This window comes from Anser anser, assembly GCF_964211835.1.
Source record: "Anser anser genome assembly, chromosome: 4".
Taxonomy (NCBI): Eukaryota; Metazoa; Chordata; class Aves; order Anseriformes; family Anatidae; genus Anser; species Anser anser.
This window is the reverse complement of record NC_139724.1, coordinates 45,871,474-45,891,573: the sequence shown is the minus strand read 5'-3', so window position 1 is coordinate 45,891,573 and position 20,100 is coordinate 45,871,474. Positions and strand designations below refer to the sequence as shown.

General features: G+C 39.2%; 2 protein-coding genes and 1 long non-coding RNA gene across 14 annotated transcripts in view; 1 reads left to right on the top strand and 2 right to left on the bottom strand.

Moving 5' to 3' along the window:
* Window positions 1-871: 871 nt before the first annotated feature.
* FABP2 (fatty acid binding protein 2) lies at window positions 872-10,645 on the bottom strand. 4 transcript variants are annotated; one of them, XM_083835976.1, is made up of 6 exons: window positions 10,539-10,645; window positions 6,740-6,844; window positions 5,869-6,041; window positions 5,150-5,257; window positions 1,252-4,226; window positions 872-1,164 (listed from the first exon to the last, which is right to left on the bottom strand). In XM_083835976.1, the coding sequence occupies exons 1-5, from the start codon at window positions 10,606-10,608 to the stop codon at window positions 4,176-4,178; spliced, it is 507 nt and encodes a 168-aa protein (XP_083692102.1). In that variant the 5' UTR covers window positions 10,609-10,645; the 3' UTR covers window positions 872-1,164; window positions 1,252-4,175. The 4 variants fall into 4 exon arrangements, with proteins under 4 accessions (XP_083692102.1, XP_083692101.1, XP_083692103.1 ...); XM_083835975.1 differs by lacking the exon at window positions 10,539-10,645 and adding an exon at window positions 7,251-10,528; XM_083835977.1 differs by lacking the exon at window positions 10,539-10,645 and adding an exon at window positions 8,073-10,526.
* Window positions 4,234-16,507, top strand: LOC310899541. The gene is made up of 3 exons (XR_014584374.1): window positions 4,234-4,814; window positions 5,106-5,186; window positions 10,623-16,507. It is a non-coding gene; the product is annotated as an uncharacterized lncRNA (long non-coding RNA).
* The window catches only part of PDE5A (phosphodiesterase 5A), a 135,616-nt gene continuing 130,230 nt past the window's right edge, over window positions 14,715-20,100 (bottom strand). For all 9 annotated transcript variants that reach the window (XM_083835964.1, XM_083835962.1, XM_083835966.1 and 6 more), the window contains one exon: window positions 14,715-20,096. In XM_083835964.1, the coding sequence (XP_083692090.1) occupies window positions 19,959-20,096 (138 nt within the window). In that variant the 3' untranslated portion in view covers window positions 14,715-19,958. The remainder of the gene's footprint in view (window positions 20,097-20,100) is intronic.

The window sequence follows — 20,100 nt, the reverse complement described above, 5'->3', positions numbered from 1 at the left end:
CCACTTGTTCATAGGTACTACCAACCCATGTCATAAATATTAGCAGATACAGGTATAAAGCTTTAAGCTCCCTTCTGAACACACAAACCTGATATATAATTGAAGCTACTGTCAACTGAAGAATTGTTTACGAATAAAAAAAAAAGAAAAAAAATGTGTACCCACTTCCATGACCTGAAACCTATTTAACCTGATAGCAGCCTCTTCTCAATGTGTTAGAGGATGCTGGAATCCTTGAGTCTCTGAAGTCCAGTTATATTTTGTATTTATTCCTGGGAAAAAAAATATATATACTTCTCACAATTAAGGGTATTTACAAGGGAAAAATACACAAGGCAACTGAACTGCTTCCACCCATAGTTAAAGACTTTCTTTCTCAAAACCTGATTATCTGGTAAAAATCTTACTCTGTGTACTCAGCTTCCTTTTCTTTCTCCTGAGCACATGAGATATTCCTTAACGTAACATTGTTTTGAAGGCCTCGTTATAGTCAGAGACACCAAATTTTGATGGGGCACGTGGAAGTTGAAGGGCTGGTACTATTTACAGCTGCTCACAGACGTAGGGAGGCGCGTACTTCACATGTAACCTGCCTAGGAAGGCTCTTCTCGTAAGCTCCCTCCTTCACTGTTCATAGCAAGGTGCTCAGAACTGACTCAGTCAGTGGGTGCTCAGACAGCACCCACTGCTACCCGCTGCCACGTTCCAGAAAGCTCAGAAACTGCTGAAGCACGAATCTCCTACACGCTGTGGTACAAAGAGAGAATGGTACAACAGGCAAACAGGGGTAACAACATACTAGCACGCTCAACTTCTCCAAAGTACAACAGCAGAGGTATGTTTCGTCTTTCAAGCAATAAGGCCCGAGTTACAATTCCCGTCTCTGTGTGAGCTGCGTTTTATTGTCAATATCGTCTGTCCTCTCGGTCGCTTTTTTACAAAGAATACACATTTTCACGTATGCATCATAAATATTCAGGCACAAACGGCCAAGGCGCAGCCGAGCCGTCCCGCGGACTCCGAAGGCACAGCGCGGGGCAGGGCGGGCGCGGCTCCCGCCTCAGGCGGAGGTCCCCAGGTGCGAGCGGCGGCGTCCCCACGGCCGCCTCCTGCCGGGCGGGTCCCGCTGCTCTCCGTGAGGCGCCGAGCGCCGGGGCCGCGGCCCTGCGGGGCACAGAGACGCCGGGTCAGGGGCTCCCCGCGGCACGGGCTCGGCTCAGCACCCCCGGCCCGCCCCGCGGCCCCCCCGACCTCAGGGCAGCAGGTAGATGAGCACGAAGAGCGCCAGGTCGAAGAGGACGAAGAGCCACAGGTCCAGCCAGTACGACTGCCCCGACAGCGCCGGCGCCGGCACCGCCGTCGCGTCCCGCTCCGCCTCCCTCTCCGCCTGCTCCCGGCGCCGCGACACCGCCGCCGCCGCCGCCATCTTGTCGCGCCGCTCCGGGAAGGGCCGGGGGCGGTGCCCAGCGCGCAGGCGCCTGCAGCCCTTCCGCGTGCGGAGCCAATGGGAAGCGAGCGCACGTCCCCGCCGCCACGCCCCCGCGCGGCCACACCCGAGGGATGGGCTGGCGCGTCACGTGACGGGGGGTGGTGACCGTTGGTGGCGGTTGGTGACCGTTGGTGGCCGTTGGCAGGGAGCTCCCGCGGCGGGAGCCTCCGTCAGCCCGTGGCGGGCACTTCTGCCAAAGTACCAGGGCTGCTCCGGTCAGTCTGCACAGGGACTTGTGTGGAAATAAACATTCCCCACTTGCTGGGTCAGCTTCGTGGAGGGCGGGTGGCTTGCTGGAGCAAACTGAAGGCTCCTCTAGGAAATCTTGGTGGGAAGATACCCAGCGAAACTGGAAGTTGTTTTAAGATACGTGCTTGGAAGCTGGTTGCAGCTTGTACGCCTTAAACCATCGTGGAGAAATTCATGCACACTGGGGGCTTTACACAGCATGCAACTGCATAAAAAAATTCAAAGAAACGAAGCTGCACAGCCTGTACTGCCATCTGACAAACATGCCAATTCACTCGGAGTTGGAAGGAGTGCAATTTTTTTCATTTTGTCTAGAAGAGTAACTAGAAATTAGTGATTATACTAAACAAAAGCATCTTCATTGGAGCTATTAACCACTTTTAGCCTGCATCAAGAGTAAAAGCAATGCTATGTGCAGAATACAGTAGTCGATCCTACCTCAGGTATTAGAGACTGAATCTTACTGTTTTTTCCTTATTTTTCAAGTACAGCTGCCACCTGCATCTGTCTGAAGTATATGAGGTTGTTGAACACTTTTAAACTTATATCTTCAGGTTGCTTCTCACACCCTTCCTTCCTATCAATGTACCATTCAGTTAATGGCCTTGTATGTAATCTAGAATTTGCTAAAATAATTTCTCAAATACTTAAAAAAATACCCCCCACAACAACAACAAAACAAAAACAAACAAACAAAAACCCTACCTAGTAATTATCCTGTACTTTTGTTTAGCTTTTCGTACATTTGCTCTCCAATCTTACATCTCTTACAATCAATATTGGGGACTGGAGAAAATCCGAATTGTTTTGACGAAGGATGGTGCTCCCTAATCTGAAATCGAATCCAGTTGGCGTCATGAGAGCCTTTTGCCATTAGAGGGAGCTCTGAGACCCTTAAGACTACAAAAGCATAGGCTGGAGAGGCTTTAGCTGTAGAAATACCTGAAGAAAGAACATTCTCTTTTCTACCCAGCAAAAAAACAGCCAAGAGAGCCAAGAAAACAGTGGAATAATTTTCGAGAGGAATTAGAAAACAAACAAACAAACAAGCAAAGAATTAGAAGTGTAAATGTGCCCGTTAAGAAATGATATTTGAAACCAGGAGCTCCAGCAGCATATGAATAAGCAGACGGCAGAAGGCTATTCAGCTGCTTCCCATCCTCAGGCAATTGTGTGCTGACGTGCTGTAAGAGACTACAGCTGCACTCGTGCTGTGGGTTAGAGCTCGGGGCTGTCCTCAGGTCCCCGTGGAGGTATAACCTTTTAGCTAGGCCCTTGCGTGGATCAGCCTTTTTCTCACTGTGACAGCAGAAGGAGGAAGGTGTAAAGAGCTCAGAAACAAGCAGAGAGTCCTGGGGCATGTTTGCTGCAGGACAGAAGTGTCCGCAGCACCCAGGTGTGTTCTGCTGCTGTGTCAGTGACCACGCAGGGCTGGAAGAAGGTGCCCTTCAGACACGGGGACAAGGACTGGATTGCCACTGGGAGGCTTAGTTATGGGGACACAGCAGATCTAGACTAAAGCTGGCCCTCAAGAGACATTTTTATTGCCAACCCTAGGAAATAGTGCGACTCGAGGGAGTTGAGTCTGGGGTGAAATCAGCAGTTACAGACTGAGTGATGTGAGCAGAACGTGGTACACGTATTTGTCACCCATCAGAAGCACCAGTACTTACTTGAAGCCAGCTTTGTCTGAAATCATTCTTTATCGTGGTAAGATACCTTGAATATTTTTATTCATGTCCTGAAAAAAAGTTTCTGACATTCTTCCTGACACAGAATGATTTTGAGCCCTAATGTATTGGAACAATTCCAAATCTGTATGTTTTAAAAGCATGTCCACACTTTAAAAAACAAATATAGTGAAACTGCTTTATGTGAGATATCTGTATATCATCAGCAAGTGCTTGATATTACTCCTATTGATATCAGCAAGGCATCAGAGATATCATTTGAACCATCAAAGTGAGAGGTGTTATCTGACCATATTTTTATTTATTGTGCATTTATATTTACATATAAGAGTTTTCGAGACTTGGGGGTTCCCAGGTTTCTTGTAAGTTTTACCATCCTTATTACACAATTCTCAGTACACAGAGAAACCTTTAATCAATATAAATATAATGGTAAGGAAACTAAGTCACCATTTAAAAACCAGTGCAAAAATATTTAGGTTCTGATTATAGAATATAATTTTGCCAGCCTTTTACAGTCAGGTAGGACTTCATACAAATAACACTTTAGCATTTGTTTCAAATTGTAATAGAATTTTGTTTATTCAAGGCAAAACACTAAATGTAAACAAACGTTTTCAGTAGCAGTAAGTGATCACAACTTTTTAGGTGCTGTGAGGGGATAAAAGGAAAAACAACAGGGTATATGTAGAAAAATGGCCTTTTATCATTGGATTTCAGTTCTAGTGCTGTTCTGGGTGAAGAATTTAGCACTTTTTGAAGAATCTCTTGGCTTCAACTCCTTCATACACATAGGTCTGTTCAGAAATTAAGAAGAAAAATCAGTGACTGCTTTCATAAAATCTCATTTCACAGATTCTATTGAGAAACAGCAAAGGCAGTTTAATTAATTGTGGGGCCTACAGGACCTCGTAAGGGCTCTGAGGAAAGGAACGTAAGGAAAGCAGCCTATTGACAATAGCCATAAATTCCCCATGCAAACATTTGAACAATTTTTGGAGGCTTAAAACAAAACAAAACAAACAAACAAAAAAACACCAAGGTGTTGAAGAGCTGTATTCCCAATAAAATTTCTAAACAAGTGCCTTTTTTTTTTTTTTTTTTTTAGAAATGTGGAATTTTAGACTGTATGATTTTGGTCTCAGATCTCACACCTGGTTATTTATTTTTAAGAAGTTTGTGTCCAGCTAGTGGAAGGGATCCTGAAACATTGTGATTCACTTCAGTCTCTGGCTTTACTGCAGATCAGTGAGGCATTTCCCATTTGTCTCGAGCTTCCCCTTCCGTCGTTTGAAAAGGGCATTTATCAGGCACTTGAGTACATTATCCTGTATGAGCTCCTGCAGTAACGCTTTTAGAAGTCAGAAAAGGGCCCTCACACTAAAGTAGGTATATGTATACTTATATATATACCGTATATATACTATGTACGCTATATATGTAGTATGTATGTACCTTCTATATATAGCTTGTATTCAGAGATGTCAGAATGTGTTGATAAGATACAGTTTACATGGGTAGGAAAAAAAACACGTATTTTAAAGTTTTATTTTATAGTTTTAAATTTTAATATATTACTAGACTTGAGGATTTTAACTGAAGATAAATTAGGTTACTTGGCTTGAAGAAAATACTTTCTACTGTCGAAACAGCTCTGAACATGAGCTTATTTTCAGGTTGTTATGTGTTTAAGTTGCACATAAGTGACTGCTTAACTCACCTGAACGAGCTCATCACCGACGATTTCTCTGTATGCTGTGAGTGCCTTTCCATTATCTTTTCTTGTAAATGTTCCTACAAGTTTGTTTCCTTCCATATTCCAAGAACCCTATGATGGGAAATATATATATATATTACAATAAACACAGCATTCTGTGTTTATTTTGATTTGATTTATATATATCTGATATCTGATTTGATTTAAAGACTGCAGGAGTGCTTTAAGGTGAGCAGAGATTAAAACAGTATAATCAAGTTTTTATGACATAGTTGGACAGGCTATAAAAATGAAATATTAATAAAACTAATAGTTTATTTAATTCCCTATTTGTCAAACTAAATTTTTTTAGTGCTTAGTTGATTTTACCTTTTCTCTGTATAGTTAATTTCTTACAATACCCTCACTACACTCTAGGTGGTGTACTTGAGTATTATAAAATACGAAATTGCACGTGCCTGGGTTCCTGCATGTGAAGATTGCTGGATACTCTACTTTTGGGGCACTGTACAGAACACTGAGCTTCCTGTTACAGTGTTAAGCCATTAATAGTTAAGACTAACTTGTGATCTTGTATATGTGCTGCAGGCATTCCTGGACAGTCAGACTTTAAAAGTCAAATTTAAATTAGAACCTAGGAAAACAGGTCATTAATCCTGAAATTGTACTTCAGAAAGTTGTTACTATATAATAAATATATAATCATATAAAAAGTATCTTACAGTAAGTTCAGTCCCATCTGCCAGACTGTATTCAAAGCTGACTCCCAGAGTGAATTCAATATCAATGGTACGGAAGTTGCTTGATTCTTTGACAAGAAATTTGTTTCCGTCTTGTTGAATAGTGATCTTCAGATTATCATGGGCTCCTAACTTCCTTTTCATAATGTTAACACCTGGAAAAATCAATTAACATAAATCAGGAAAAAAAAAACACAAAAGAGAACATCATATTTGTATCTTTGTCGTGACATTTATGTGGTCAGCTGAGCTTAGCCCAGCATTCTGACCCAGATTTTTATTCTTCTCCACCTTTTACTGAGGCAGCGTTCAGTAGTACAGATATAATACAAACCACTAGCCAACTGGAATAGTTGTTTATATCCATATTACAGGCAATTTGTACAAGCTTAAAGTAAGCATCCACATGTTAAAATGACTTGAATCATGCGTGTTCTGTAAAATTGAAGATAAATGGTTTCCTTCCTCCCTAATTTTTAAACCAGTTTTATGTTATCAAAATAATATTCCTGGTATAGAATTCTGTTTAGAGTTTATCATTCAAATTCTCTGAGCATTTTTCACGAATGTAATCTTAGAAGTCCTAGAGATTGTTCTGCTGAAATAACTCTACTGGAATTAGCTGGATTGTTTAAGATAATGTAATTAAAATCAGAATCTTTTTCTACCTCTCTGTAGAATCTTTTCCCCTCTCTATAGAATCTTTTGGAAATAAATGCAGGACAGTGTACTAGGACAGAGTAGCAAACAGCAAAAGACAAGTTAGCCAGAAGGTAGTGCACCGAAAGCTTGAGTTTGGAGTCAGCCATAGCAATATCAAGCATTTAGAAGGCATTGGAAAAGTAAGGCTTACCCATGGTCTCCATGAATTTTTCATAATTTTCATTTCTGTCTATTTTCCAAGCACCATTAAATGCCATCTTTCTGTCTGTAGGAGGACTTCCGTGAAGTAGCCGAGCTTTGCAAAGAGAATTTATAAACTGGCTTATCATGAAAGCAATTTACATGATGATGTGGCTGGCTAAAGCTCAACTGTTGCGCTGATCTTGTCAGGGAGAGGTTTACTGTAGTTTAATCAAATTTTCAAATCGTGACCAGACTGCTTGCTGAATCTCTCCCTTATTGCCCAAAATGATGGTAATATCTTTATTATACTTCTTTATAAACAATCATTAATCCATTCATTTTTTTTTCATCTTATTTGACTTGTAGTAAAAATTGTTTATCTAGTGAAAGTAATGATTAGGCTAAGAAAGTTTACTGACATTTTCTCTCTCTGGTGTATAGAACATCACGCTTGAGGGAGAGTCTCTATACAGCTGGAGAAACTCTGTTTACCCAACAAACCAAACACAAATCTCTACCTTGTCTATTGGCAGAAGTCTGTTCTACTCTACATAATAAACATTGGGTGGAGAATTTACTGAGTGTCTGCAGTTTCAGAAAACTATTCACTTTCTTCTTGTCTAGTGCTGAGCTATGAAAATTGTGATGATATTCTGTATTCATGTGCTCACTCAGTTTAAATTCTGAGCAGTTTCTAAAGATTGTCTATATTATAACATGCTCAGTGAATGCTATGTGTTTTACCCATTCCTACACCAGAAAAAGATGCCACAAAGTGAATATACCTGATGTGGTTGATTTCCATAGGTCCCAGGTTTTGTCTGTTTAGGAATAATGCTGAACTTGAGCCTACCCTTACCTAGCTGCTTCTTCCCCACACAATAGCTCTTCTTAAAACCGAGCAAGTTTGCCTGTACCAAATCTGTCTGTGGCAAATTTAGGATTATAATTACGCTGTTCTTATGGATGGCATTAGCTTTACTGTCTATTAGCTTCAAAACGTAAATCCTGAATGCTGAACTGAATTTTGCTTAGCACACAGGTGATGGGGTTGTGCTCTGCTTAATGAATTTTAAGAGCCCCATGTTATCATAATCTTGTCCACCTGTGGATTCCAGACTGCAGCAAGAGGTTTTACTGAGGTGCAACCCAGTGATACTTGCTAGTTACCAGAACACTGTGTTTTTTCCCTCCAGTCAGCTTCATTTTGAAACCAATGCTAATGTCATATGCCAAATGCATGGTTCCTGGGAGGTTGCTGTACCCCCAGGGGTTCTGCATCTGGGGGAGAGCAGAAACCCCCAGACATACCCCTTTTCTGCATGAGAAGGTTTACCCACAAGTGGCAAGGATTGGGGTGGTGGACATGGGTCCTCTTCAGGCTGCAGCTTGTCCACTCATCTTCCTCTGTTCCAGCTACTGTAGTTCCCATCCCTTGTAGCCACAGTCTTTCATCTTATAAATGCCTTTTTATTCTCTCTAAGACTAAGGAGAAGCAGAGTCTGCCATTCTTCCTGTAACAGCTACCTCTTCTCTCCCTTTCCTTCTTCTTATAATCCTGTCATTTGACTTAGGGAAATATACACCTGCTAGTCTGGAGATTGGAACTGGGTAAAAATCAACCAGTTCTAAGGTTGGAGATGTGTAGTTGTATTAGCACCCTGCTAAAACCCAACTTGATGTCTCAAAGAATATCACAGCCCGTGCCCAGTGCTGTGCTACTCATGGACACCCATCTTACTCTTCAGCCAGCTCCAAAAATGGCCAAGATGAGTGTCTGTTTTTAAGTTGGATTATTTCTTCTTTTTTATTGCATTGGAGTATCTCTTGACCTTTGTAGTTATCATTGTCGATCTATATTATTTATGTAGTACATAGGCGTAAACAAAAATATGATGTCAGGTTATAGTTCACCAGATTTACAGTCTCCCTTTTTTATAGTCTTTGCAGAAATGTTCTTTCTGTCAGTGGTGTAGTCACTTGTCTTGAATCCAGTAAAATAACTGAGGCTGTGCAGCAGTTCAATGTAGAAGAGTATGTATACATAATTTTTGTGCATATGTATAGCATAGAGCATTTTTTATATGAAAAGATTGAAATACTTTTTGGGATTTTTTTTTTTTTAAAGATAGATACTTTCAAAGTACTTTATTAAGTGCTTAGGGACATGGTTTAGTGATGAGATTGGTAGTAGGGTGATGGTTGGACCAGATGATCTTGAAGGTCTTTTCCAACCTTAATGATTGTATGATTCTATGATTTAAATAATGGCAACAGGTCTCTAATTCACATTGTTTCAGGTCCATATGAAATCTAACAAATAGGAAACTACTGCTTATTGAGCGCTTCAAGAGAGCTTTTCTAACTTTTAGGTGGGTTCTGTATTCTCTCCAAGAACCTGGTGATTAATTTCATTTAAGAAATGTTAAAATATCTGAAGTAATCTTCTATGTATTTAAACAAAATTATCATTGCTGATTGCTCTTCTCATTTAAACCATCTTCTTAAGCTCTGAAAACAAAACTCAGAGTAGTGATGTTCCACAAATTAGGTATGAATTTCTGCATCCAACTTAGTCCAGCAATTCTCTTGAACCTTGAAAAAGAGAGCGGGTCTTCTGGAGTGAATCCTAAACTAGCAGGAACTTCTCTCAGATGTGCTTTTCCTGTCAGTTATCTCACAGTTTGCCTCTCCCCACTTGTGATTCTGTGGCCTCCCTCAGAAGTCAGGCTAAGCAGCCAGCTCTAAACCTTTTCACCATAGGAGCAGCAATTGGTTGGTCCTGAATTTTCCGTTAACAGCCTGTTGCTTCATTTCTTCCCCATTTTCCCTTCCTTAGCGTTTCTTTTCACTGAGTATGAATCCTTAGGATCCTCTTCAGATCAGCCCCACGGCTGTGTTAGTTAAGCAAGAACCTCACAGGTGGTTGATATTTATGAGTATATGGGGTCCCTCCGCTGGTGTGCACTGATGGCACAAGGAGCTGTTCTTCCCGAGGTGTGGTGGAATGTCAGTGTCAGAACCAGCAGCTGCATTTTTATGAGATTTAACTCACACTTTATGAGTTACTTAGGACTATTAACACGCTACAATCTGACTTCAGATTTCTTATATGTAAAAGAATGACGCTATGTACATTTCAGAGTTGAGTTCCTGCAAAAGCTTTCTTTTCTCTTCTAAAATTATAACTAAGATTGTTTTTGTAGATTTTTTTTTTAATGTTGGAATATCTCACTATCCCCCCTTTTTTTTTTCCCCTTCTTCTAGCTTTTCCTTGTGCAGATTTCAAAACTACAGTTTTTGTTTAGATGCTGCATTGAAAAATCTGTTTAGTATTGCTGGTTGCATGAAAGTCTTGAAAGCTAAAGGTGTGGATTCTTGTATTTGTGGCTTTAGTCAGTTTGCCAACTGTAGGACACTAGAAAAAGGCAAACTTAACTTTGAAGTTTGATCTTTAAATGAGGTGGATGGAAATCAATGATTAACTTATACTGCTTTGCCAATCTCATCATGCCCGTCTCTGATAAACACATCAAGCTGTATTATGAAGATAATTCAGAATGCGATTCCAAAGATCAGGGTGGCAAAAATGCTTTTGCAGTGGGTTGCATTCCTCTATCCCATTTATTGTTTAGTGGCTTGTCTTAAAGTTGTTCAGCCTAAAATTAGCAAGGACAATAAAACTCTGCTTTACCACAGAGTGGTACTGGCTTGGGGCCAGCGTAAAAGTAATATACTTATATAAATATTATTATATATAATGTTGTTATATATATATATTAAGAAAGATATGAGTCTGTTCATACCTGTTAAAATGATGCAGATGAACTGATGTCTGTCAGGTAATTGGGAACTGATTTGGCAGTGTTTCTGCATGTTTTCTATTACAGGAATCTTCTAAATGTCTGTGAATGGATAGCAAGGATAGCTGGGCATTGACGTCGTTTAATTGCATCTAGATCGCTTGTCACGAAGTTTGACTGAGAATTTAAACCACAATACTTATATTTATATGGCTATAGTAAACATAATTCTATGTCAATAAAGCCAACCTTAGGATAACTTATGGGTGGCTTAGCAATAAGGAGTTCAATGTAGCTTGACTAATGCCATCTCTTCCATAAACGATTTCCAAGTATGTATTGTAACTGGATGTTGTGCTGCAGCAGGATTAGATCATACTCAAACTAGCTTTTGTCCGATTCCACCTGCCCATTTGCTAAGTTTGTTTTTGTTTTGGTTTGGTTTTGTTGTTGTTGTAGGCTTTTGGTTTGTTTGTTTTGTAGAATCACAGAATGGTTTGGGTTGGAAGGGACCTTAAAGATCATCTAGTCCAACCCCCCTGCCATGGGCAGGGATGCCACCCACTAGATAAGGTTGGCCAAGGCTTCGTCCAGCCTGGCCTTGAACACCTCCAGGAATGGGACATCCACAGCTTTTCTGGGCAACCTGTGCCAGTGCCTCACCACCCTCATAGTAAATAATTTCTTCCTTATATCTAATCTAAACCTACCCTCCTGTAGTTTAAAGCCATTCCCCCTTGTCCTACCCCTACACTCCCTGACAGAGTCCCTCCCCAGCTTTCCAGTAGGCCCCTTTAGGTACTGGAAGGCCGCTGTAAGGTTTCCCCAGAGCCTTCTCTTCTCCAGGCTGAACAACCCCAGCTCTCTCAGCCTGTCTTCACAGGAGAGGTGTTCCAGCCCTTTGATCATCCTGAGGCCAGGTGGGGCCTCACGAGAGCAAAGCAGAGGCAGAGAATCACCTCCCTTGCCCTGCTATCCAAACTGCTTTTGATGCAGCCCAGGATACGGTTGGTTTTCAGGGCTGCAAGTGCACCTTGCCCGTTCATGTTGAGCTTCTCATCCACCAACACCCCCAGGTCCTTCTCCTCAGGGCTGCTCTCAATCCGTTCTCGACCCAGCCTGTATTTATGCTTGGGATTGCCCCAGCCCAGCTGCCGGGCCTTGCCCTTGGCGTTGAACCTCATGAAGTTTGCACAGGCCCACCTGCCAGGTCCCTCTGGATGACAACCCTGCCCTCCTGCATGTCAGCCACAGCACTCAGCTTGGTGTCATCGGCAAACTTGCTGAGGGTGCACTCGATCCTACTGTCTGCGTCACCAGCGAAGATGCTAAACAGGACCGGTCCCAAATGTTTCAAGCAGTATCTGGATACTGCTGATTGTGCAACCTGTTCAACATGAAACTTCACCGTTCGAAGATTACTTAGAAATTTCCACGGAGCATAGAATGCATCTGTCTGATTATTTAATAGTGGGCTGTGGATCTTAAAACTTACTCCTAAGTGTCTGTATATGCTCCTTTATAATTTGTGTGTACTGGCTCTGTTCCATGAAGCGCTGCATGTTTTTGAGAGTTGACTACTGGAGAGATCTGAAGTGCAAAGGCTTCTTCACAATAAGCTCGAGGTTAAAAAAAAATAATCTAGAAGCAAAATGCAAGGTTTTCTTAAAGAAATACTAACTCTGTTATTTCCTTCATCTACTAGTGTACCCTAAAATGTGTCCTAGGATTACCTAGAACAGTAGAATCTGGCCTAGTCATAATGAAGAGGAAGTGATATTGAGCTATTGCCAATATAAATAACAGCGTGCTTCTCCAGTAAACGTTACACAAATCTCTGAGTATTAGTGCCATTTGGCACTTGTCACATACAGACTGATGTCAGTAGACCTGTAGGGCTTTGAGTCAGGCTTGATTTAAACATGTATCTTAGTACTCTTATCCTGTATTTTCCAGGTAGATGCTTAGTAGCAGCCAAATTTGGGGAAGTAGTTAATGAGCTAACAGTGTACTGTGTTGACAGTCTGCACCTATCTTTTCAGTTTCTCCAAAATCTGAACTGGCCTTTTGGTTCATTTCAACATAGCTGTTTGCTGATTGTACACTTTTTCTCTTGACTATGATACAGCTCCAAACTCCACAAAAGATTATTGTGATTATCTGGATTAGTGACTCGGATCTAATCTCAATCTGTAAAATAAGGATTTTTTCTGAGCTCAGCATAATAGCAAGGGAGCACCCTACACAGCTCAGGTAATTAAGCATTTGTGTAATGAAAGGGAAAGATGTCTTCAACACAAAACATTCTTTTCTTCATGTCTTATTTAAAAGCAGAACTGGGACCCAAATCTTAATTCCGTCCAGCTAAGAAATAGATTTTGTGTGACTTTGATCAAATTAACCTCTCTACTTATCTGTGAACTGAACTTCCCTTACATTAAAAAGCCATTTATGTCATAAAATAATATGCCAGTGACTTGATCAACTACTACTACTACTACAAAAAAAAAAAGCTCAAAAAAAATGCTTGTATGTGAACTAATCATGTGTAACTTAGTGGAATGATTTAACCGTGTGTTTTACGCCCAGTGTTTGTTAAAGATCTTTGATGATGTTAAAGAAAAGAAAGCTATGTAAAGTACAGAGCTATTTATCAGCCATTATGAACTGTTGGGAGGACAATAGCAGGCTGAATTGTTTAGCCTCATATTTCATCAGGAAAGAGGATTTTATTTTTATTTGACAGTACAAATTCAGAACAGAAAATAATACAGCTGTCTGAAGAACAATTTAATCTCTCAGGAAAAGTAAAAATAAATTTCCATGTTAAGTAAAATAGAGTGTTGGAAATACTGGGGGAAATACACGCAGCCAAATATTGCAAAAAAAATTTGAATTGAGTATACTGAAGTGAAAAATTACTGTGTTTGTAACTTGTGGTATTTTTCAACTGAAATTCAAGTTCTAAAGTTATGGCTCCATAAGTGCTGAGAAATGCTACTCTCCTCTGAAGGGCTGAAAAACTTGATGGCTGCTAGATTCCATAAATTTAGATCCTGAACTTACTACTGCAGCAAACTCATAATTTGAACTACTCTGTATAGATCTTAAATAGTGAGACTTTACTGGTGCATGTCAGCAACAGCTGTCACCACTGTTACTAAAAATAAGGTGGAAGAAGGGGCTATCATCTTTTCCCTTTGTTTAAAAATGGTCATCACCGTGCAAAATGTGAAAGACCAAGTCTAATATTCTTTTTCACCTCTTCAACAAAATACCCTAGTTCAAGGTGATATTCTTTTCTGGGTTGGGTAAGGAATGTGTTGCAGGATTCCTGTTGAAAACTGTGCCATTTCTCCCAAATGAATTCATTCAGCAGGCCAGTGAACACCAAGCAGGAGCATGCCTAAGTTGGTGACCGGGGTGGAAAGATTGGAGTCCCAGCAGCAAATGGTTACTTGATATATGTAGATATACACAGGCAGTTGTTCAGTTGCACTCACAAAATTGCAGTTGGTTTGAGCAAACAGTGCTTGGGTTTTGTACTGAACTAAATCTGGCCCTTCATAACTTTTTGAATGAGCCTGTTGTTTGTCTGGGATGTACATACTTGTTGGTTTTGCCTAGAGCTAAAAAAAAAAGTCAAGCCAGAAGTGTTGCTGTGGAGAACCTAATAGCCAAAGAACAGTGCCAAGCAGCCCATCGGTCTAGATTTACTTCTGGGATCAGCAGTTTGCACATGATGCAGCTTTTGGTGTAAAGAATAAAATTTTCACAGTTTTGTTGGAAGTCACTGGGTTGACTATTTCGATCTCTCTTATATGCTACCTAGGAATTGACAGCCAGGGACAAAGGATGAAAATGGATCTGTGTAACAGTTTTATTTGCCTACTACTAACCTGGTTTCTGACAGCTCCTAGCAATTGTAGCTGCACTGCTCTCTAGTGGTTAGTAACAGCAAATTATTTTTTGCTGTTAAAAGAAACCCCACTGTCAAGTAGTGCTTGTGTTAGAGGTATCTTGATATTAATAGTGAAGTTCTTGTCAGAATTTCTAGGCCCTAGAAAAGTTATTAAAAATGCAATAAAATATACATTTGCAGAAGTGATGTCTTGAATCAGGCAACAGTGAGGTGTTGAAAATTTAACCTCAATAATGCTAGCTAACAAACAGTAAAAATTATTTGACGTTGTCCTTTTTATTTTAAAAAGCATGAGAACAGTACAAAGAGAAGAATGAGGAAGCAACTAAGCAGCAGTTTGACCATCAAAAATAACGTGACTCTCATATTCGCTATCAGCTGTACAATTAAGAAGGACTAATGGTTCTCTTAAGTAATATAACTAGTTTTACTAAGTAGTCACAGGACAGAAGCAAGCGAGAACACATAACATTCAGAAGACTGCTTAAAGGCAGAACATTATATACAGAGTAACCCAATTAACCTAGTACAAAAATACTGTGCCCAGAAACTATATATTTGTTCAAATATTTTTAAGATAAAAGAATACAAGTGGACAAACTCAGTGGCTAGTGACGGTGATTAAGATTTTTATTAAACTATAATAGAAATGTATATTAAAACTATTTACAGTGCATTTCACACTACATTCTTCAAGAGACACGTGCATGTGTCTGCCACGTGAATACACAGAGGGCTCAAATTCTAACTTTGGTTACATCTGTAAGGTACCTCAGGCATCAGCAGCAATAGCTGAATACAGTAAAGAGCAGGTGAGGCAGGTGTTACCAAGGGTAAGAGTTTGGTTCCTCTTTATGGGTAGAAAAGGTGGATTTGACCCATTCCTTCACCTTCTATCCAGTCTCCCACTGAGCTCAAGCCAACTCCCACTGAGGTAAACTGAAATTACATAATTGACTTTAAATGGACACTTGAGCATACCTTAGGCCCCGGCATGACAAACTCATGCTGTGAAAGTTAGTGGAAACTAGCTATTATATAGCATTGTCACATAAATATACATTTACAAACAGTGGTACTTAGATATGAGTTTCTCTATGGAAACAAACTTTATGTGGAAAATAAACTTTCCTATGCAATTTCCATTCATCTAGCAATGACAAAGATAAAGGATCTTGAAGTCACAATTTGCTGTATTTAGCAAGTGTCACCACCAATTACCAGGCCGGACTCTGTGATGTTTCTTCTTCCCGTGAAAGTCCAACCCAAAAAGTCCAGCCCTCGTTATTTCTCATACTCAGGCCAAAGTCGGATTTTTATTCAAGCTCCAATGTTCAAGCTTATCTCTCAAATTAGTGCAAGTCCCTGAAGATGCTGAGCAGGGGAGTGTGAAATAAAGCTGAAACCTCGTGGAATGTAAAGTGCGTGTGATTTGATGTGAAGATCAACCTACAGCATTGCAGAGTCAAGACTCTTAACTAAAGCTAATGTAAAAATTTACCTGAAAGCTTAGGTCTCTGTAAAACCTTTAAAAGTGTGAGGCATTTTTTTCATCAACACTCAGTGCTATTTTCTCATGCTTAACTGTGAGGGACACGAACCAATTCACTCCGGGAACATCCCCTAATTTTAAGGGGTAGATCTGACTTGTCATAATCTTTCTGTATAATAAGTTGCACAGTCAGTTACTCAGTAATTCTGAAAAATCCTATGCAAGAATAAGACTGCTCTGAAACTGGTAGTTCATGCCACTACCAGATAAAATGCATTGGGTTGGAGTCCAAAAACTTACCTTTACATGCACCCAGTTGGCAGAAAGTGATGCATAAAATCAGGCTTCAGCCCTCTCTTCTAAAGAGAGATCAGCTAGTTATCAATGGAAGAGATTATTCACTTTTATCACTAGCCCACTTGCATTTGCATTCTGCACAGATCTGAGTGTGATCTGCTCTTGAATTTAAACTGCTACTGCTTGAAAATCAACTCCATCTCCAAAATCAAATTTACATTGTTTTTTGTCTCTTTTTTAAAAAAAAAAAAAAAAACAAAACGTTTGTGGATAATAGAAAACCTATATATTCCACAGGTAATACTGGATGTGTGGCTAACCTGCTGGGAAAAGAAGTACTACCTGCAGCTTAAGAGCCTCACTGTTATTTTTAATTAGAAGACCTAGGGTTAATCAATATTTTTGTATATGTTAATACACATGACAAGTACTTTTTCAGAAGGGGGACAAAAAAAGAAAAGTGTATTTTAAGCATTAACCTGCACTGCGGAGTGACTTCAAAAGAATATATGTGCATGTCTGAGAACAAGTAGGATCATAACTTGTCTTAATTGAGACTAGGATTAAAAATTAGTGGGACAAATTCTCTACCCGAAGACTTAAATAACAAAGTTCACAACAGCTTTAGCAGACATAAGACTGAACTGACAAAGTGCTGAACTCCGTTTCTGCTTGTATCTTCTGCTTGATTTCTTTAGCTAAACAATGTAAATTAGGGCAGAGTACGGTTGAAAGCCGACTAAAATAATCAGATACACAATTCATGATGAAATTTATGATAGCGGCATGGCTGGATTTAAATTCTGAAGGCAATGAATTTCAGTCAAAAAACAGTCTGGCTTTTTTTTTATTTTATCCATATTGTCACCTATCTACACTATGAAATAAAATAAAACTTCCTGCAAACAGCCCACACAAAGCTATGAGACAAAACCAGCACCCTTTGACTTTGCCTTCAGGCAGAGTGAAACACTACATATGCAATTTGATTATTCTCTGAATTTTCACAAAGTACAGCAAACTATGCTCTTAAGATTCTATAACCAGTAGTTAAAGGGTTTGTTTTTGTAGAAATATATACAGATACAGGTATATTGTGACATTTAAATGATTTATTTACTAGGAACTATATTTCTATGAATGTTCCAATCTTTGTAGTGGAAGAGATTGTGGGATAAGTGTGTACAAATATGTAATTAAATATATGCACATACTCTATAACTGTGTTCATTTTATGTGAACCTTTGAAAAATGCAACTTGTGCATTTTTTTCAAGTCAAAGGTAAGAATCCAGCATTCTTTTGTAATAGTTACAAGTATATATCATAATAAAGCTTTGTTGAACACACAATATAGCAAAGAAATATAATACTGGAACCTTAATGTAAATGATACATCACTACACTGTAATACTACCGTAGTTGATTTGCTGTGTTGTCACCATGAATTACTAGTCTCAACCATACCAGCAAGAATACATCTTTATATACATATACTTTGTTCATATTTATATTAAATACGTATTTCCTCAGTTGACATAATAATTATAGTTCAGCATCTCAAACATTCAAGGAAAAGAATATACAAGGACTATGCAAATCCTGAAGCAAGATTCCTATTTATCAAAAAGTACCTAAAAACATTATATTTCTTTTGAGGTGGGAGACTGAGGGGGCAGTATGCTGTAATTTTTCAGCATGTCTATGACCTGTTACATACATATATTGTACTGTGTATGCATATAAATACACATATGGAACACAGCATAACAATAGCTCTAGAATTCTTAATTACTGTTGAATTCCATACTTTCTTGTAAAATCCAAAAAAAGAAAACAAAAACCCCATCGGAGAAATACTTTTGTAGAAAAAAAAAGTTTTCAAATACAGCTGCAATAATATGTTATTGGTAGTCATTAGAGAAATTTGAGATGGGATTTAATCAGTGCCAAATAATACAGGTTGGCAGAAATGCTGCAAAATGTAAGAATACATTATTCTACGTTTTTTGAAAATGGAACATTTTTTGTGGAACATTTTGAAGCACTTGCTTCATTTTTTGTTAGCTGCTGGTATTGCTTATTTAAATGCATAAAGAGAGGTTGTTTTCGGTGTCTTTCTAACCAGCTACTAGAGGTGAGATTGATAGTCTCCGGGGAAGACAAATTTATTGCAGTTTCCAACAAGAATTTTCTGGATTACTGTGATACAAAATAACTCCTGTCCTTCAAGTATGATACTAAGTGTATGACCTTTACGTTATACTTTTTTTGATTTTAACTAGAGTCCTTACTACAGATAAAAAAATAAATAAATCAACATTTTCTGTCTCTATGTAGCTGAAGTTATACTTAACCACTAACCAATCTTAGATTGCTGACGTTAATCTCTTAATCCTGCCCAGCCAAAGCAATTGTACTCTCTTTGTACTACTCTTTTAGGATTGTCTTACATGCATATTTTCTTGAATTGGTTCCCAATGATCAGTTCAAAACAATTTTTATGATTCGTCTTCATTTGAATAAATATCAATGCCTTCTTTTCCTAGTGCAAGTTAATTAATTCTTACTTTTGGTAAATCCCTGTAGCATTCTGATATATATTTGCTTTCAGTATTCTTTTTTCATATTCCTTTAAGACATGGTGGATCATTTATAACATTAACTAGTGCTGCTAAAAATGATTTTAAAAAGATATTAACATAAAATTTTCTTCAAAGTGGTCATAGCCATTTCATAATAGCACTGGTCCTTGATGGTCACTGGCAGTATGCCATTCCTGCATCATTCTGATTCGGATTTCATCTCTTGCAGTCACATTCTCTTCCACTTTTCCTGCCTGTGATTTAGTTTGTTGGTTATGATGATGTTAAATTCAACTTAAAAATGAAGTTAAAACCATATAAAAATGATCTTGTTTAACTTCCATTTCTCTTTTCGCTTCCTGCAGACTTCTATAGGAATCAGTCTTCCAAGGCAGCCTGTCAGTTATGTTGTATTTAATCAACAACAAGCAATTTCCATTATCCATGGATAATTATGACACTTGTACCACATAACTCCTAAGTCCTCCATTGCCTAGTAATTCACAGGGTTTTAAAAAATTCATCCAAATGCAAGACATTTGCTAAGACATTCTTAACATATGAAAAAGCTACTGGGTACACAAATTCTGGGGCTATTTCACTTCAAAGCCCAGTTCTGTCTCCTGAAAGAAGTCAGCATAGTATATGCTGGATTAAGCTCCCCAGAGTTAGTCCCAATCTTTCTTCACAGCCTCTGGGAAGAGAGGAGGCAAGACCACTCATTTCTTTTACAACCTAACACAGCAAAACTGGAAGAGGAAAAAAGGTGCGAAATGCAGTAGTCTTTAAGATACTGGCCACAACATGATCACTGAACAACTATATACATCTATAAAGTAATAGGCTCTCAGAGACAGTCGAGTAACTGCACTCGTACCTTCTTGTGGAATAGGGTAGCATAAGCTAACTTTGCAGATCTTTTTTGATCTCACTCAGATGTAATAAAAGAAATATATGATCTTTATATAACCTTGACATATACATGGTCATGCTATATCTTGAAATGTGGAAAAATAATACAGCAGTGGCAAAACATAATCCAAATCCATACAGTGTTTAGTAAAATGCAGTACTCCCCTATTACTGTCTTCTATGTGAACTTAAGCTTGTGGTTTTTAAATCGGCATCTCAGTTCCGTTTGGCTTGATTGCTTTCTCCATTAATCAGATTCTTCTCTTGTTGTTCAGCTAAGGATTGCCATTTCTGCCTATTTTTCCTACAGCCATCCAGTAAAGGGTAGCAGGCCTCTGATACATGCGTTAGGGCCTGA

Excerpts from the sequence above, each read along its gene's own strand:
- FABP2 (XM_083835975.1), bottom strand. The coding sequence starts at position 7,395 with ATGAATACAGAATATCATCACAATTTTCATAGCTCAGCACTAGACAAG. Across the intron at positions 6,845-7,250 it reads GACTTCTGCCAATAGACAAG|CTCGGCTACTTCACGGAAGT; the intron begins GTAGAGATTTGT and ends CTCTTTGCAAAG. Across the intron at positions 5,258-5,868 it reads CAGATGGGACTGAACTTACT|GGTTCTTGGAATATGGAAGG; the intron begins GTAAGATACTTT and ends TTCCCATCATAG.